This window comes from Platalea leucorodia (genome assembly GCF_965183815.1).
Source record: "Platalea leucorodia genome assembly, chromosome: 1".
Lineage (NCBI taxonomy): Eukaryota > Metazoa > Chordata > Aves > Pelecaniformes > Threskiornithidae > Platalea > Platalea leucorodia.
The window spans coordinates 150,439,758-150,452,066 of NC_138823.1; the positions used below are offsets into that span (position 1 = coordinate 150,439,758).

The following is a 12,309-nucleotide window of genomic DNA, read 5'->3' on the forward strand; positions in this document are numbered from 1 at the left end:
TGTAATACATTTTGAGATCTGTGGGCTGAGGGAAAGAACAAAGTTAAATGTTGGTCTCTCTGATTGGATGCTCGGTGACACAGAATTGTGTGGACAGGAGCATAGAGCCATTTATTACACTTAGACACATTTTGTTCCTGTCTGTTTTTATATGGAAGTCTCCCAGAAGAAAACACCTCTCTTGCTGGGAGAGACTTGTCCTGAGATACCGAAGGAAAACAAACCATCATCCTTGAGATATTTCTCATCCTGCCATATTTTGAGAATAAAGTCCTCAAGATGAAATGACGGTACTTTTGCAGACAGGTGCAGTGAGCAAATGACAATAGATTTAACAGGTAAACATTTGTCTTTATTATACTGGTAACCTAGTCATTTTGAAGGAATTTGGATGCCCAGCTCAGTCCAAGCCTGTTGGAAATTTCTCCGCAGCCGAGGCTGCACTGCTGGTCTTCACAGCTCTTCCATTCCCCTGTGTATGTCTTGGGACAGTGAGCTCTGCCGAGGTTCTCTTCCAACACTTGTTTGTGTTGGCTGCAGCAGAAGATTATCTGTCTTTAAAGCAAATGGGGGAAAGTAACTGGAAGAGTAGCAGCCATAGCGCATGCGAGCTGTTCACTGAGGATGGCTGTAAATCAAAGGAGATTTTCACGGTTTGGAAAATAGGTTAGTCTGCAGCCCTTAGTAGCTCCACCAAGCTGTAACGCCACTTGGAAAGTTTTTGAATAATAGCATACCACTACATTTTTTTAAAGAATTGTTGCTTTCTGAGGCCCTGCTTAGGAACCACTGTCTCAAAGCAGTGAGCAGTCATCAGCCAAGTTACTTGCTCTGCTGTGTTTGAAACTTAACAAAAGAAACTATCCAGCTCAGAGGCAAGAGACCAGCTTGTACTTTATAGTGCAAGAGAAATGCAAGGACTTAGCAGCTTCAGCAATATCTTGCTTCTGTGCTAGGTGGCAAATCCTGCTGAATTCAGAACCATACATAATTTCCCAGCATTGAGTTGTATTTATTTCTGACTGGTTAAGCTAATTGGCATCCTTACTTCACGAACAGGGGAAATGCCCTTTGTGCATTCAAACGGCAGCAAATGGCCAGTGAGGTGGGCTGATTTGGAGTTGAATATGGCCTCATGCTTGAAGGAAGCATCCCTTCTTTTCCTCCAGTACCTATTTGAATGATGAGCTTTCTAAACAAACAACTAGGCTAAAACCAGTAACGTTTGTACTTGCCTTCAAAGGTCCTGTCTCATATTAGGAGAGAGAAAAGATAGAACATTTCTTTTTGCCTCTCCCTAACCTTGGTCGTCATTATGGTGTGTCTTTATGGAGGGAAGAGCCCTCAAGAGATATTACAAGAATGAGCACAACATTCCTGCCATTTTTGCATCTATGTGCCAGGCATCGCCAAGAACTTTCGGGAAAGAGGAACCCTATAACTGATGTTAATCACAACGCTGGTGACTTGGTTTTAGCTAGAACAATGAGATTTCTCAGGTTGTCTGACACTGCCCTGATCTATATGGACTTTTGTCTCAAAGGCTTCATGATGTTTCTTTGAATGTTGCTTCACCTTGATCTCTCTAAATGGGATGTGGGCTTTTTCTCCAGTTTCTTCTCTTAGGCTACAGTCAAGTGAGGGGCTTGCAGAGACAGTGAGCCTTTGGTCCTAGTGCCTGTCCTAGCTAACATGCTTCCAGTCACCGGGAGCTGGAAGCTCCCTCTGTCCTGTTTCTTTTTTAATCTAGCCATTTAATTTCAACTTCAGTGGTCATACCTGGGTTACTTAGCTGATGCTGGCTTGGGTACTGGTGTTAATGTAGCAAAAACAAATCATGCACATCATGGGCAGATTGCTTGATAGTTAGCCAGAAGCTGGGGTAGGTTTTGCAGCCTGTGATGTTGGAGCTGCACCTAGGCTAGCTGTTTTAAACTAGCTCAAATATAAATGTTCTCAGCTGCAGATCTGTCCTGTAGGATGTTCCTCTTACAGCTAGAGAAGCATGATGTGTTTTGAGTGCTCCTTGCCTATCTTTTCTTCCCATTACATCAGCACCCCGTCGTATATACTGTAGCGCAGATCAAAAATGGGGAGTTTTTTGCTTATTTGTTAACCATCAAGACACTGAGGAGATAATGGGGAAGAGGGTGGTGTGCCAGAAACAGTTCAAAAGCACATCACAGTGTCTGCCAGCAAAAGAGAGAGCACTTTGCTGAGCGTATGCAGGAGTTTTCTTTCAGGATGATTCAGGAGACAACTGCAGTAACTGAACAAAGCAGCTGCTTCCTCATATCAGCTCCTCTCAGGCAGCAGAAGGCCCAGCTGGGACCAACCGAAAAGAGCATAGCTGGCTGGTCGGTGTCGGAGAGCGGGATCACCTTTAGCTGACCCTGTGCAGCAAACCAGAACCGATGTGGCTGGGTCCTGAGGATGAGAGTGCAGCCTGGCTCAGCGGCTCTGATGTGGCTGGCTTTCAGGAGTCCTTAGCTTTGGGGCAACTATAAAGCTTGAAGAACTGTTTTATTTCCCAGTAGCTACTTGGTCTGTGCTGAGCTATAACCTTCTTAAATTGAACTGTTCTATACCAGTGCTAAACAAGCCTTCCTCCCTCAAAGGAAGTCCCACATTTAAAAAACAAAAAAACAACACAAAGAACCCTCAACATATTAAAAATAGAGCCTCTGAATAAAATAAATACTTTTGGGGGCATCTGCTCTTGTAAACATGCAGATTCTTCCTATTTTCTCCTCAGCCTAAAGGTAACGCTTACAAAAATTTAAAGATCCCAGCCTTTACTTTGACATCAGATAAAGTGAGTCTTTTCTTAATAGAGACCTCCATATGCAGAAAAGAGGAAAGGAAAGGGCAGCTAAGTGTGAAAGAAGACCCTCAGCAAACCTGCATCTGTCAAGGTCAGATCTGCCCCTCTGTTCCAGGCAGAGGGGGTGGGAGAGGGTAGCACCACAGCTCTCCCCACCACCCTGCGGAGAGCGCTGGCCACTCCTCGGAGATGAACTCCTGGGAGACGAACAGCAAGGGAACAAAAATCTCTCTCCTTCACGGAAAAAGTAGTATCACACACCGCACACAGCGAGTGCACAAGTTGGAGTGGTTTGGTTCCTCGCAGTCGCCTTTGCATTTACAAATGCAAATTTTTATGCATAGGTTCCCTGTCGATCTTCTCTTTCACCATCTGCTACGTTACATGGGGAATGCTGTAGAAATGGGTGAGACCTTTTGTGATTTATTTCATATTCTGAAGCTGAAAGCCCTCAAAACCAAGAGATTCCGCCATGGAGGAAGGGGTCTGTTCATCGTGCTAGTGATAGCATCCATTGCGCTGAGCAGAAATTGTGAACATAATGGGGTTTTTATGCATTAAGAGTGTGTGTGTGTGCGCGCGAATACGCGCATGCTAGTCCAAGAGCTGGTTTTGTCACACCATGTTGAAAAATCTTTCAAAGCAGACAAATAGCAAGGTAATCTATATGCAAATTTGCTGGTTTAGTCAGTCTGATCTGCCTGTGACAAAGAGTGGATTTAATTATAGTTTATTGGTGCTGGTTGTGCTTGAGTAATCTGGAGGTAATGGTGCATAATGCTGAATTAATCTAGGATGAAAAAAATGGTTTCCTGGGGATAAACTGAGACAAAGGCAAATCATCGTCTATTTCCACAGCTGGGTACATTTTCCTGTGCAGTCTAAACAGCTAAGTTTTCCTGGTGTCATTTGGAAACTGTGATTTTTTTAAAAAAATTTCTAATGATCCAAAGAATTTTGGAAGTAAATTTTCAAGAAGAATAGCTTCTGCTTGCAACAGTGGCGTCATTCTAGAAGGTAATTTGGTATTTAGTTGCTCTGCTCCTGATGCCCTCCTCCCTCACACCCAGTATGCTCCGTCGCAGACTGAGTCATATACATAATGCATTCAACACAATGACAGTTAAGAAGGTAGAAGGTGAGAATTAGCAGTGTTTGAGATAGAAAATGGTAGGAAAAAGATGTAGGACAAATGGCTAGTGCAGGAAACAAAGATAGAAAACAGGAGATTTTCTGTTTCTTTATGTGAAAGATTTGAAAACCGTTGTGTTAGCTGAATGCTTCAGATAAATATTTCAGAGTAAAATTCATTGCTAGATAAACTGAAAAAGCAAAAGCAGAAATACAGAACACTTTCAGATATGTGGGATTACAGTCATAGTACATGCACACAGTTGTGCAAGATTAATGCATAAACAATGGGGAGAAGAAGGACAGAGAATGGACAGTGAGAAATGGAATATAATAGCTTTGGAAAATATTATTTGCTGCATAAAGCAGTCCTCTTTGGTTACAATGGCTATTACATATATTTTTAATGGCCTAAAAATTTTGCCTCACTCATTAGAGAAATGTAGGTCAAAAGAATAATTTCCTTATAATAGGACAGTTACTGTTTTGTCTGTACAGTTCACACATGTCTTCAAAAGATCAGTTAAGCCTGGTCATCTTAATGCAAGGAATGTCTAGCATAAGAATTTGACCACGTTTAATAGTAGACGGCAAATTTGAACCAATTCAGAGTGATTTTTTTGAAAGGCGATGAGTATTAATTCTGCTTGCAGTCATGGGAGCTGAAAGAGTCTCAGCTTTTCTGAGAAGCTAGCTCAACATAGCACAAGTTCATCAGTAGACGATAAGGTATCCAAAAACATTGACCATTTTGTGAAAATCTGGCCTAAAGCCACAGCTTTTGATCTAAAGTTAGTCACTCTTTTTTTGCTTCTGGCTATTGTTTCTGCCTCAGAGACTGAGCAATGATCCATATATTTTGGGGCAAGGAATCCAATGAGATGCCTGAATAACTTCAGTTTACTTTTCATCTTCAGTGTTGGAAGAAGGCAAAGCAAAAGAGTGTTTTATTGGGATAATCTCTAATTTCATGCACACATGGGCTTTAGTCATTTGCTTTGGCACAAACCATAGAAACCACATCGTTCAGTTCCCATTTCTTCAGGTTTTCGATGTTTTCTAACTTTTTTTCCTTAGGCAAAGAGTTTACTTTATATCTGAAAATGTAATCTGTGCACAAATATTTTTTTAAACCTCTCCAGAAAATAAGCTCTTTATATTCAAGTGCTTCTGCGTTCTTTATCTCTAGACAGTTGATACTTGTAGAGGAGACAGTGGGTCAGAGGAGAACACTAGATTCTGTTCCAAACCTTTGCAGTGCTTTCCAGGTGGAACATGGCACATCCTTTTGCAGCCTGATGTTTGAGGTGCTCAGGCCTTAATAAGTAAGTGGACAAGTGTCCAACACTTCCAAAAATCAGGCCCGATGATGCTTCTAATTCATCATTATTAAGAGTTTTGACATCAACAGAGAAAAAAGTTCACTGTAGTGAAATTATGTTGCAATTTAAATCATCGTGTTATTTTCAAAGCACATGGGAATTTTTGTTCTGTGATAAAAATTCTGGAGTCCCTGTCTATTTGCATATTACCACTTTTCATTCCAATTATGAATTCTGTGGTAGTTGCTTTTTAAACAGTTGTCTTTCATAATTCAGTTTGGTGCTGCATGTTTCAGAGCCAAAGGTGATAATCCTTTCCAGAGGAGATGTTTTCACTTTGCTGTCAGATGATTTTAATGACCTTTTCAGGACACAGTATGCACCATGTAACAAAATAATTTATCTGTCTCTATGTGTGAGATGTGTAAGCCGTGTCATACTGAGGTTAGTGTTACTTTGCCTAAAAATACAGTATTTCTCACATGACTGTCATGATTGATATTGTTATGACCTCTGTTAGTCTCACAGAGTGGTTATTACAGGGACTATGAATCTAGCTTAGCAAAAACAGACTTGCGTAGTGACTACAGCTCCTTAGGCCTGTGTGCTGTACTAAACAACAATCCTGAGATGCAGGAGCTGTGAAAGGAGGAAATTGGTTCACATGGATCTTCACACCAAGTCATCATTTCCAGGGACTTTCAGCTGTCCAGATTCTTCTCTGAATTGATTATCCTGAGTCGGCATTTTTATGTACTATCTAATAGATTTTGCATGTGACCTGAAGTTTTTAGTGGAGAGTCAAGCTTGTAAAGGTCACAGTAGACAGCAGAGACTTCTGCCATTTGTACTGCCAAAGTAATTTCACTACGGTACAGTTCTTCACAAGTGAGCAAGCTGCTGGGGTGGGGTGTGACAGTTTTTGGCTGGAACGTTATGTCTTCCTATCCAAAGTAGCATGCTTTATGCATCTAAAAACCACAGGAAGCCAAATGCCTCCATCTGGGCCACTTTCTAATAATCTTTTACAGGTATAAACCTTCAGTATGAAGCTTGGTGCTGCTGGTGTTTGGTCCTGTGGTCTGGCCTTGCACACAGCTGCAGTAGGCAGCCTCTGCACCGGCAGCATGCAACAGTCCTCCTTAGACCTGATCCAAAGCCCAGGAAAGGCAATGGGGATATTTCCAGCCAGCCTCAGTGGGCTATGGGTCCAGTACAATTACGTTTTATGTGTCATTGGTAAATTAAAGAGAGCCAGTGCTGCTGCTGCCGCTTCTCAGAAAGCGAGAGACAATACAGTTCTTAGCTGTTACGAAGCGAAGATACAGACTGCCTGCACGGCTTTGAGGTGCTTAACCTTCCTCGTGAGAGCTGGGTGTTCAGCAGCTTGCTAGTTTGGACCCTAATTGACAGAATATACTTGTGACTCTGCATTTAATCATGGTTGCTGATTGATTGGAGTAATTTAATCAAGGAATTGATTGGGGTAATTTGGAATAGGCCCCACTGGTGAATGTCAGTAGTTAAGATGGATTGCCCAGTGGAGACAATAGCTGGTAAAAGATAGGGTAGAGGGTAGGCAGTAAATAACTCCCATGTTGTCTGGCACGGGACACTCTAACCTTGTTCACTGACAGTTCCCTCTCAACTTCTCAGGATGGTGAGAACCCCACAGTCTCAAAATAGTCATAGACAGGGTAAGCAGTGAGGTGAGGAAGCTTGCCAATGATGCTACATTATTCAGATCATTGAGGAAAGAGCAGACTGAAGAATTCTGGAAGGGCCTTGTGAGGCTGAGGTTCTGGACAATAAAAACATAAACAACATACAGTCTCGGTAGACACACAGTAATGTGCATAGCGATCAGAACTTCACCTATGAAATTACTAACTTTGAACTGACCTATACCATTCAGGAGCAAGATGCTGATATGGTATATAACTTGATGAAAGCTTTGTTTCAGTGCTCAGTAGTGGTCAGATGTGTAAATCAAGCATTAGGAATGATTAGGAAAGGCATAGATGATAAAACAGTGAGTGTTGCCATACCATGGCACAAGTCCATGGTTTCCTCTCATCTCCAGTTCTGGTCCACTCATCTCAAAGAGGATATAATAAACTTGGAAAAGGATCAAGAAGGAGCAACAAGGATAAACAAAGGTAAGGAACAACTTTGACTTGAAGAATGACTGCAGAGACTAGAAGCCTGTAGGCTGGAAAAGAGACAACTTGCCAGGAATATGATGCAGATCTCTAGGCTCAGGAGTGGCATGCAGAGGTGTGGATAGGGGTCAGCCATTCAGTGGCTCTTCCAAAACAAGAACGTTACACAAAGCCTAGCAGCAGTCAGGTTCAGAGCAAAAGGAGGTGGTTCTTCGTAGAGTGTGTAGCAGACCTGAGAGAATTGTTGCTGAAAGATGTTGTGGGTGCCAGAACTCTCTCTGGGCTCAATAAAAAGCTGAAGAAGTACCTGGAGGAGAAATCCATTGAAGAACCTAAATATGGAGAAACCCCATCCGGCTTAGAAAATCCCCTGACCTGAAAATAGTTGCAGACAAGGAAAGTACAGAGAAGGAAGTATCATATATGCTTGTCTTGTTCTTTCTCTTCCCTTGGTGTCCATTTGTGGCCACTGTCAAAGTCCAGATACTGGGTTCAGGGACCTTTGATCTGACACAGTATGGGTGTTCTTGTGAAACTGGTATTTCTGTGGGGTGCCCCAGAGGAGAGGTCTGCAGGAGCCCCTCTGAGCTCCCCAGCGCCAGATCCCCGTGGCAGGGCCGTGTCTATGTGCAGCACCATTACCTAGCTTGCTCTATGCCATGTCCTCCTCTGCCTTGTTTATGCAGTGTGCACTTTCTTCCAGATGTTTGCATGCATTATCTGTTAAATTATAGAAGTCTTTTTTTTTTTTTTTTAATTGTAATAAGGAACTGTTGGTAGGTGTGGTGTTTGAAAATGAGGGGAGATACGTAGACTCATTGGACTTGATTGTCATGAAAAAGGAGGGGGGAAAAAAAATCCTTGCTTTTTTCAGTTTTGAAAGCTTTGGGTGCCATCTGCTGGGTTCAGTAGAACCGTACACACTGGAGCAAAAGTGCTAGTCACTCATTTAAAAGTGCTTGAAGAATTGAATTTACCCAGGGTTGCAGTGTCTTTGTTTGCACCTCCTGGTTCTTTTGGCTCCGTTGGTGATAACGGAACCCAGGTCTATGGGATGTACTCTGCCACACAGAGACGTGCCTGCTTACAGTTTCCTTTTAAAGATACCATTCAGACTGAATTCTCTATATGGTTTTCACTGTGTTTGGTCACATAATGGAGAAATGGTGGAAGGAAATAAGGATTGTCAGGCATTGTGTCCTGGCCACGCATTGCAGTAGCAGAGCCCACTCTGAGCAGCATTCAGGCTGTCTGAGGCTGCCGGAGGCAGGGACAGGCAGACGCTGGGAGCTGGAGAAGGCTGTTTGTCCAGGGGCCCTGGCTACTGCCTCTGTTCAATATGTGGCACAGGTGTATAGCAGCAAGATACAGCCCTGTACGTTGAACCGTGTGAAGGGGTGGTGTGTGAGTGTACCAGGTGGGCGAGGCACAGGTCCATGGGATGGGCATGGTGCCTGCTCTGCAGTTAAGGCACCTGGTGACAGTGAGCTGGCATCTGTGGGCTTGCAATGTGAGATGCCCCTAGCTCTCATCTTGGGAGTGCCCAAGAGCGAGGTAATAGAATAAGATAGCCATGGGCCCTTCCAGAGGGCTGAAGCAGACTTTGCATATTCATCATCCAGGGGAGATGGCCAGCTATGTGTTTGCAGAAAAATGGTGAACAGTATGACCTGTGTGAGCAGCTGAGTTCAAACACGCAGGGAGCTGTAACGCAGTTACCCACAGCATTGCCTTGGGACACATCTGTCACTGTGAGACCCCTCGAGTTACAGCCTTTTGTTTTTTTCTTCCTCACAGTTATCTCCCTGGTGTGTTCACTCTTGCTCCGTAATTTGATGATACAGGGCTTTGGCAGCAATACTGGCTTGTGCGGTCCCCATCCTTTCATCCGTCCCTTGCTACTTGTTCTCTCCCCAAGCCATGGTGCCCCTTATCCCCATGCTGTATGTGAGGCCATGCAGTGTACTGCTGGGTTTAAAAAATAAACCAAAACTACAGCATGATGAAATGGGTTATATTTAACCTAGACCAGTTCCTTTTTTTTTTCCCGAATCACAGTGTGGCCTCATAAACGGTTCAGCACAAGCAAGGGAAGCCTGGTGTCTGCAGTGCTGAGGGAGTAGCAGGGACATGTGGCTGAGGAGCAAGACCTCTGTATTCAGCTCTGCTTTTGAACCCCTGGATCACCCAGCTGTGGCCAGGGTTTGGCCTCCGTGCTGAGGACGTCCTAGCCACCAGCAGGCATCTGCGAGGACACGTCTGGCACCTACATCAGCCCTGGGCTGGCAGGCTGCTCACAGCACTCTGTGCTCCAAGGGATCCTGCTGAGTTCCCCATGTCCAGCACTGCTTTGCTTTGGGGGCTTAGCAATATGTATAAAACGAGGGTCCTTGCTGCTAGGTGGAGATACGCTTCGAATTTTCAACTGTGCAGGCTGAAAAGAGAGTGGTTTGACAATAGTGAATCCTTGGAGCAGATTTGGCTGCTCTTTTGTACATTCACAATATTTCCCTAACTGTGGACCTGTAATTCATAAAAATATAAATAGAAATGAACACATAAATGAGGGATAATGAAGCCTTTTCCTTTGGTTTCATTCTTTTCCTTGCATATCAAGAGATGGCAGTATATTATTCCATCCAAGCTACTAAAGACTTACAGCCTTCTCTGCTGTAGCAGGGGAACCAAATTCCTTCAGAGTCTTAGAGAGGATGTTCAGTCTCAGGCAAGTAGCCAGCCTGGTGTTTTGGTGATCTTTGAGTTGCAATGGTATGTCACCACGTACCAGTACTACATTGACCAGTAAGGGGAAGAGATCCAAAATTTTGTCCAAAAGAACAAAAAAAGTTTAAAAATTGTAAAGGTTTCTGGTACAAACAAATGAGAGTACTTCTGGTGGTGTTGCATTTTGAATGATCCTCTATCTAGAACATGTGGCAGTTCTACATAACTGTTGGCAAACAACAATAAGAGTAAAGCAGAATAAAAATGTATAGGAAGAAAGCTAGAACTCAGCCCAAAGAAAGGCAGTCAGTTAGAATGAAAAATCTGTTTCAGCTGGGAGTTCATGCTTAAACAAATTTAACATACTCTTTGAAAACTAATCATGTTCAGCATTCAGTCTGGATGCCTTACATATGACAAACCACAATGAGAAACAGACTTCCTTCCAGTGTTTATACGTTGAGTGTTAGACCTTGAACCGTAGCATTTGTAGACTTCATTGAACTCTAGATCACTATTAGATTTCTGTAGCCCTTGGATTCATATTACAAGGCATTAAAATTATTTCAAGCAAATGCTGCCAGTGGCAACTCATGTATAGTTCATAATCACCATCTTTTTATATTTTCTTATACTCTGATTTTGCAGCTTTTTTTTTTTTTTTTTAAATCATCTTCATGTTAACATGATACCTATAGGCAGTGTTCTCACCAAGGTCACTCTGCGGTGTCTTCATACTTTTGTGTAGTGATTTGATTTCTGTGTTTGTCTTATTTTATGAATTAATATCTTTCAGCACCCCCAGATTCAAAAGGAGTCACAATATATCAAGTACTTATGCTGTGATGATCAAGCAACCCTGCATCAGTGGGTAACAGGAATAAGAATTGCCAAGGTGAGATTAAAAGTAAATTTAGTTAAATATGTTTTCTGTAAAATCCTGTCTTCCTCAGGTTAGTGACTGTCATCACCTCAACTGGAAATACTGTGACAAGAATGGACATTCATGCTAATTTTACTGTAGAAAGAAAGATCAGAAGGGCATGACCCAGATGGATTTGCTGAATGTTCCTGTACCCTAGTTATCAGTGTGTTTTTCTCATTAACATGGGGGGTGAATTCTGTAGCTATAAAACTCACGTAGTCATAAAACTTACTCCACAGTTATCTGGCACAATAACAACACCCTGTTGGCTAAAGATGTGCAAGCTCTGGTCAGTCCAGCTGTGACATTTTTCAGACAGTTCTGCCCACATTGTCTGCCTCACCCTCTTCAAAAAGATCCTAATTTACAGCCCATTTTGTTTTGCACAAAACATTAAGGGAGGTGGATTTATACATAGCCGAGTGTACTGGCTGTACGTGGCTATACAGACCTACTCCTGTTAGGTGTATATTCTTTTCTGACAGTTCTGCTGCAGAGTGACATCCAACAAAGATGTGGGGTGAACATCAAATTACTTTGTGTCTTACACTGACAGAGCTGTTTGCTCTAGAGCCAAGGATTCAGCGTCCCAAGTCTCCAGTCTGAAAATTTAGTACTTGGAAAGCATTAGAAAGTTTCAAGATGTTTACAGATACTGAAACGAACATAAAATGTGAGAATGATATCAGTAGGACTGTGTTTGGTCACGGGGATTCATGTTTTATTGTGCTGTTACTGAGGTGCTTTCCATCTGGCCCTATACAGAAATAGGCACACCACTTGTAGAAAGCTACTTTTTAACAAAACTGGGTATGAAGGAATGGGGTCAGAAAAGTTGTCCAAGAGCAAAATGAATGCTTGGCCTATGTCAAGCTTAACACCATGCTTATTGTATTGTTTTGATTGTTTTACAGTATGGCAAGACACTATATGATAATTACAAATGCGCAGTGAAGAAAGCTGGCTTGTCCTCTCGGTGGGCAAATCAAGGAACAGTGGAACCAGCTGCGCCCACAGGATCCTTATCAGCAGGTACCGATGCTGTTGCAGCAGCTGAAATCACATTTATTGCCCTCTTCTGTCATTATTTTCTAGCTTTACTTTTCCAGTAGCTTCATCATACTGCTGTTACCTATTTTATCATTGTACAGATACAACAGTGCATGATACTAGCTGCAACTTGCATGAATGTTTTTAGTTTACATGCTTAAGATATGCTTT

At 42.6% G+C, this 12,309-nt stretch overlaps 1 protein-coding gene across 2 annotated transcripts in view; it reads left to right on the top strand.

Moving 5' to 3' along the window:
• APBB1IP (amyloid beta precursor protein binding family B member 1 interacting protein) overlaps window positions 1–12,309 on the top strand; it is a 69,776-nt gene that overhangs the window by 50,407 nt on the left and 7,060 nt on the right. For both annotated transcript variants that reach the window (XM_082310406.1, XM_082310405.1), the window contains exons 11-12: window positions 10,960–11,058; window positions 12,003–12,120. In XM_082310406.1, coding sequence (XP_082166532.1) covers window positions 10,960–11,058; window positions 12,003–12,120 — 217 coding nt within the window. The remainder of the gene's footprint in view (window positions 1–10,959; window positions 11,059–12,002; window positions 12,121–12,309) is intronic.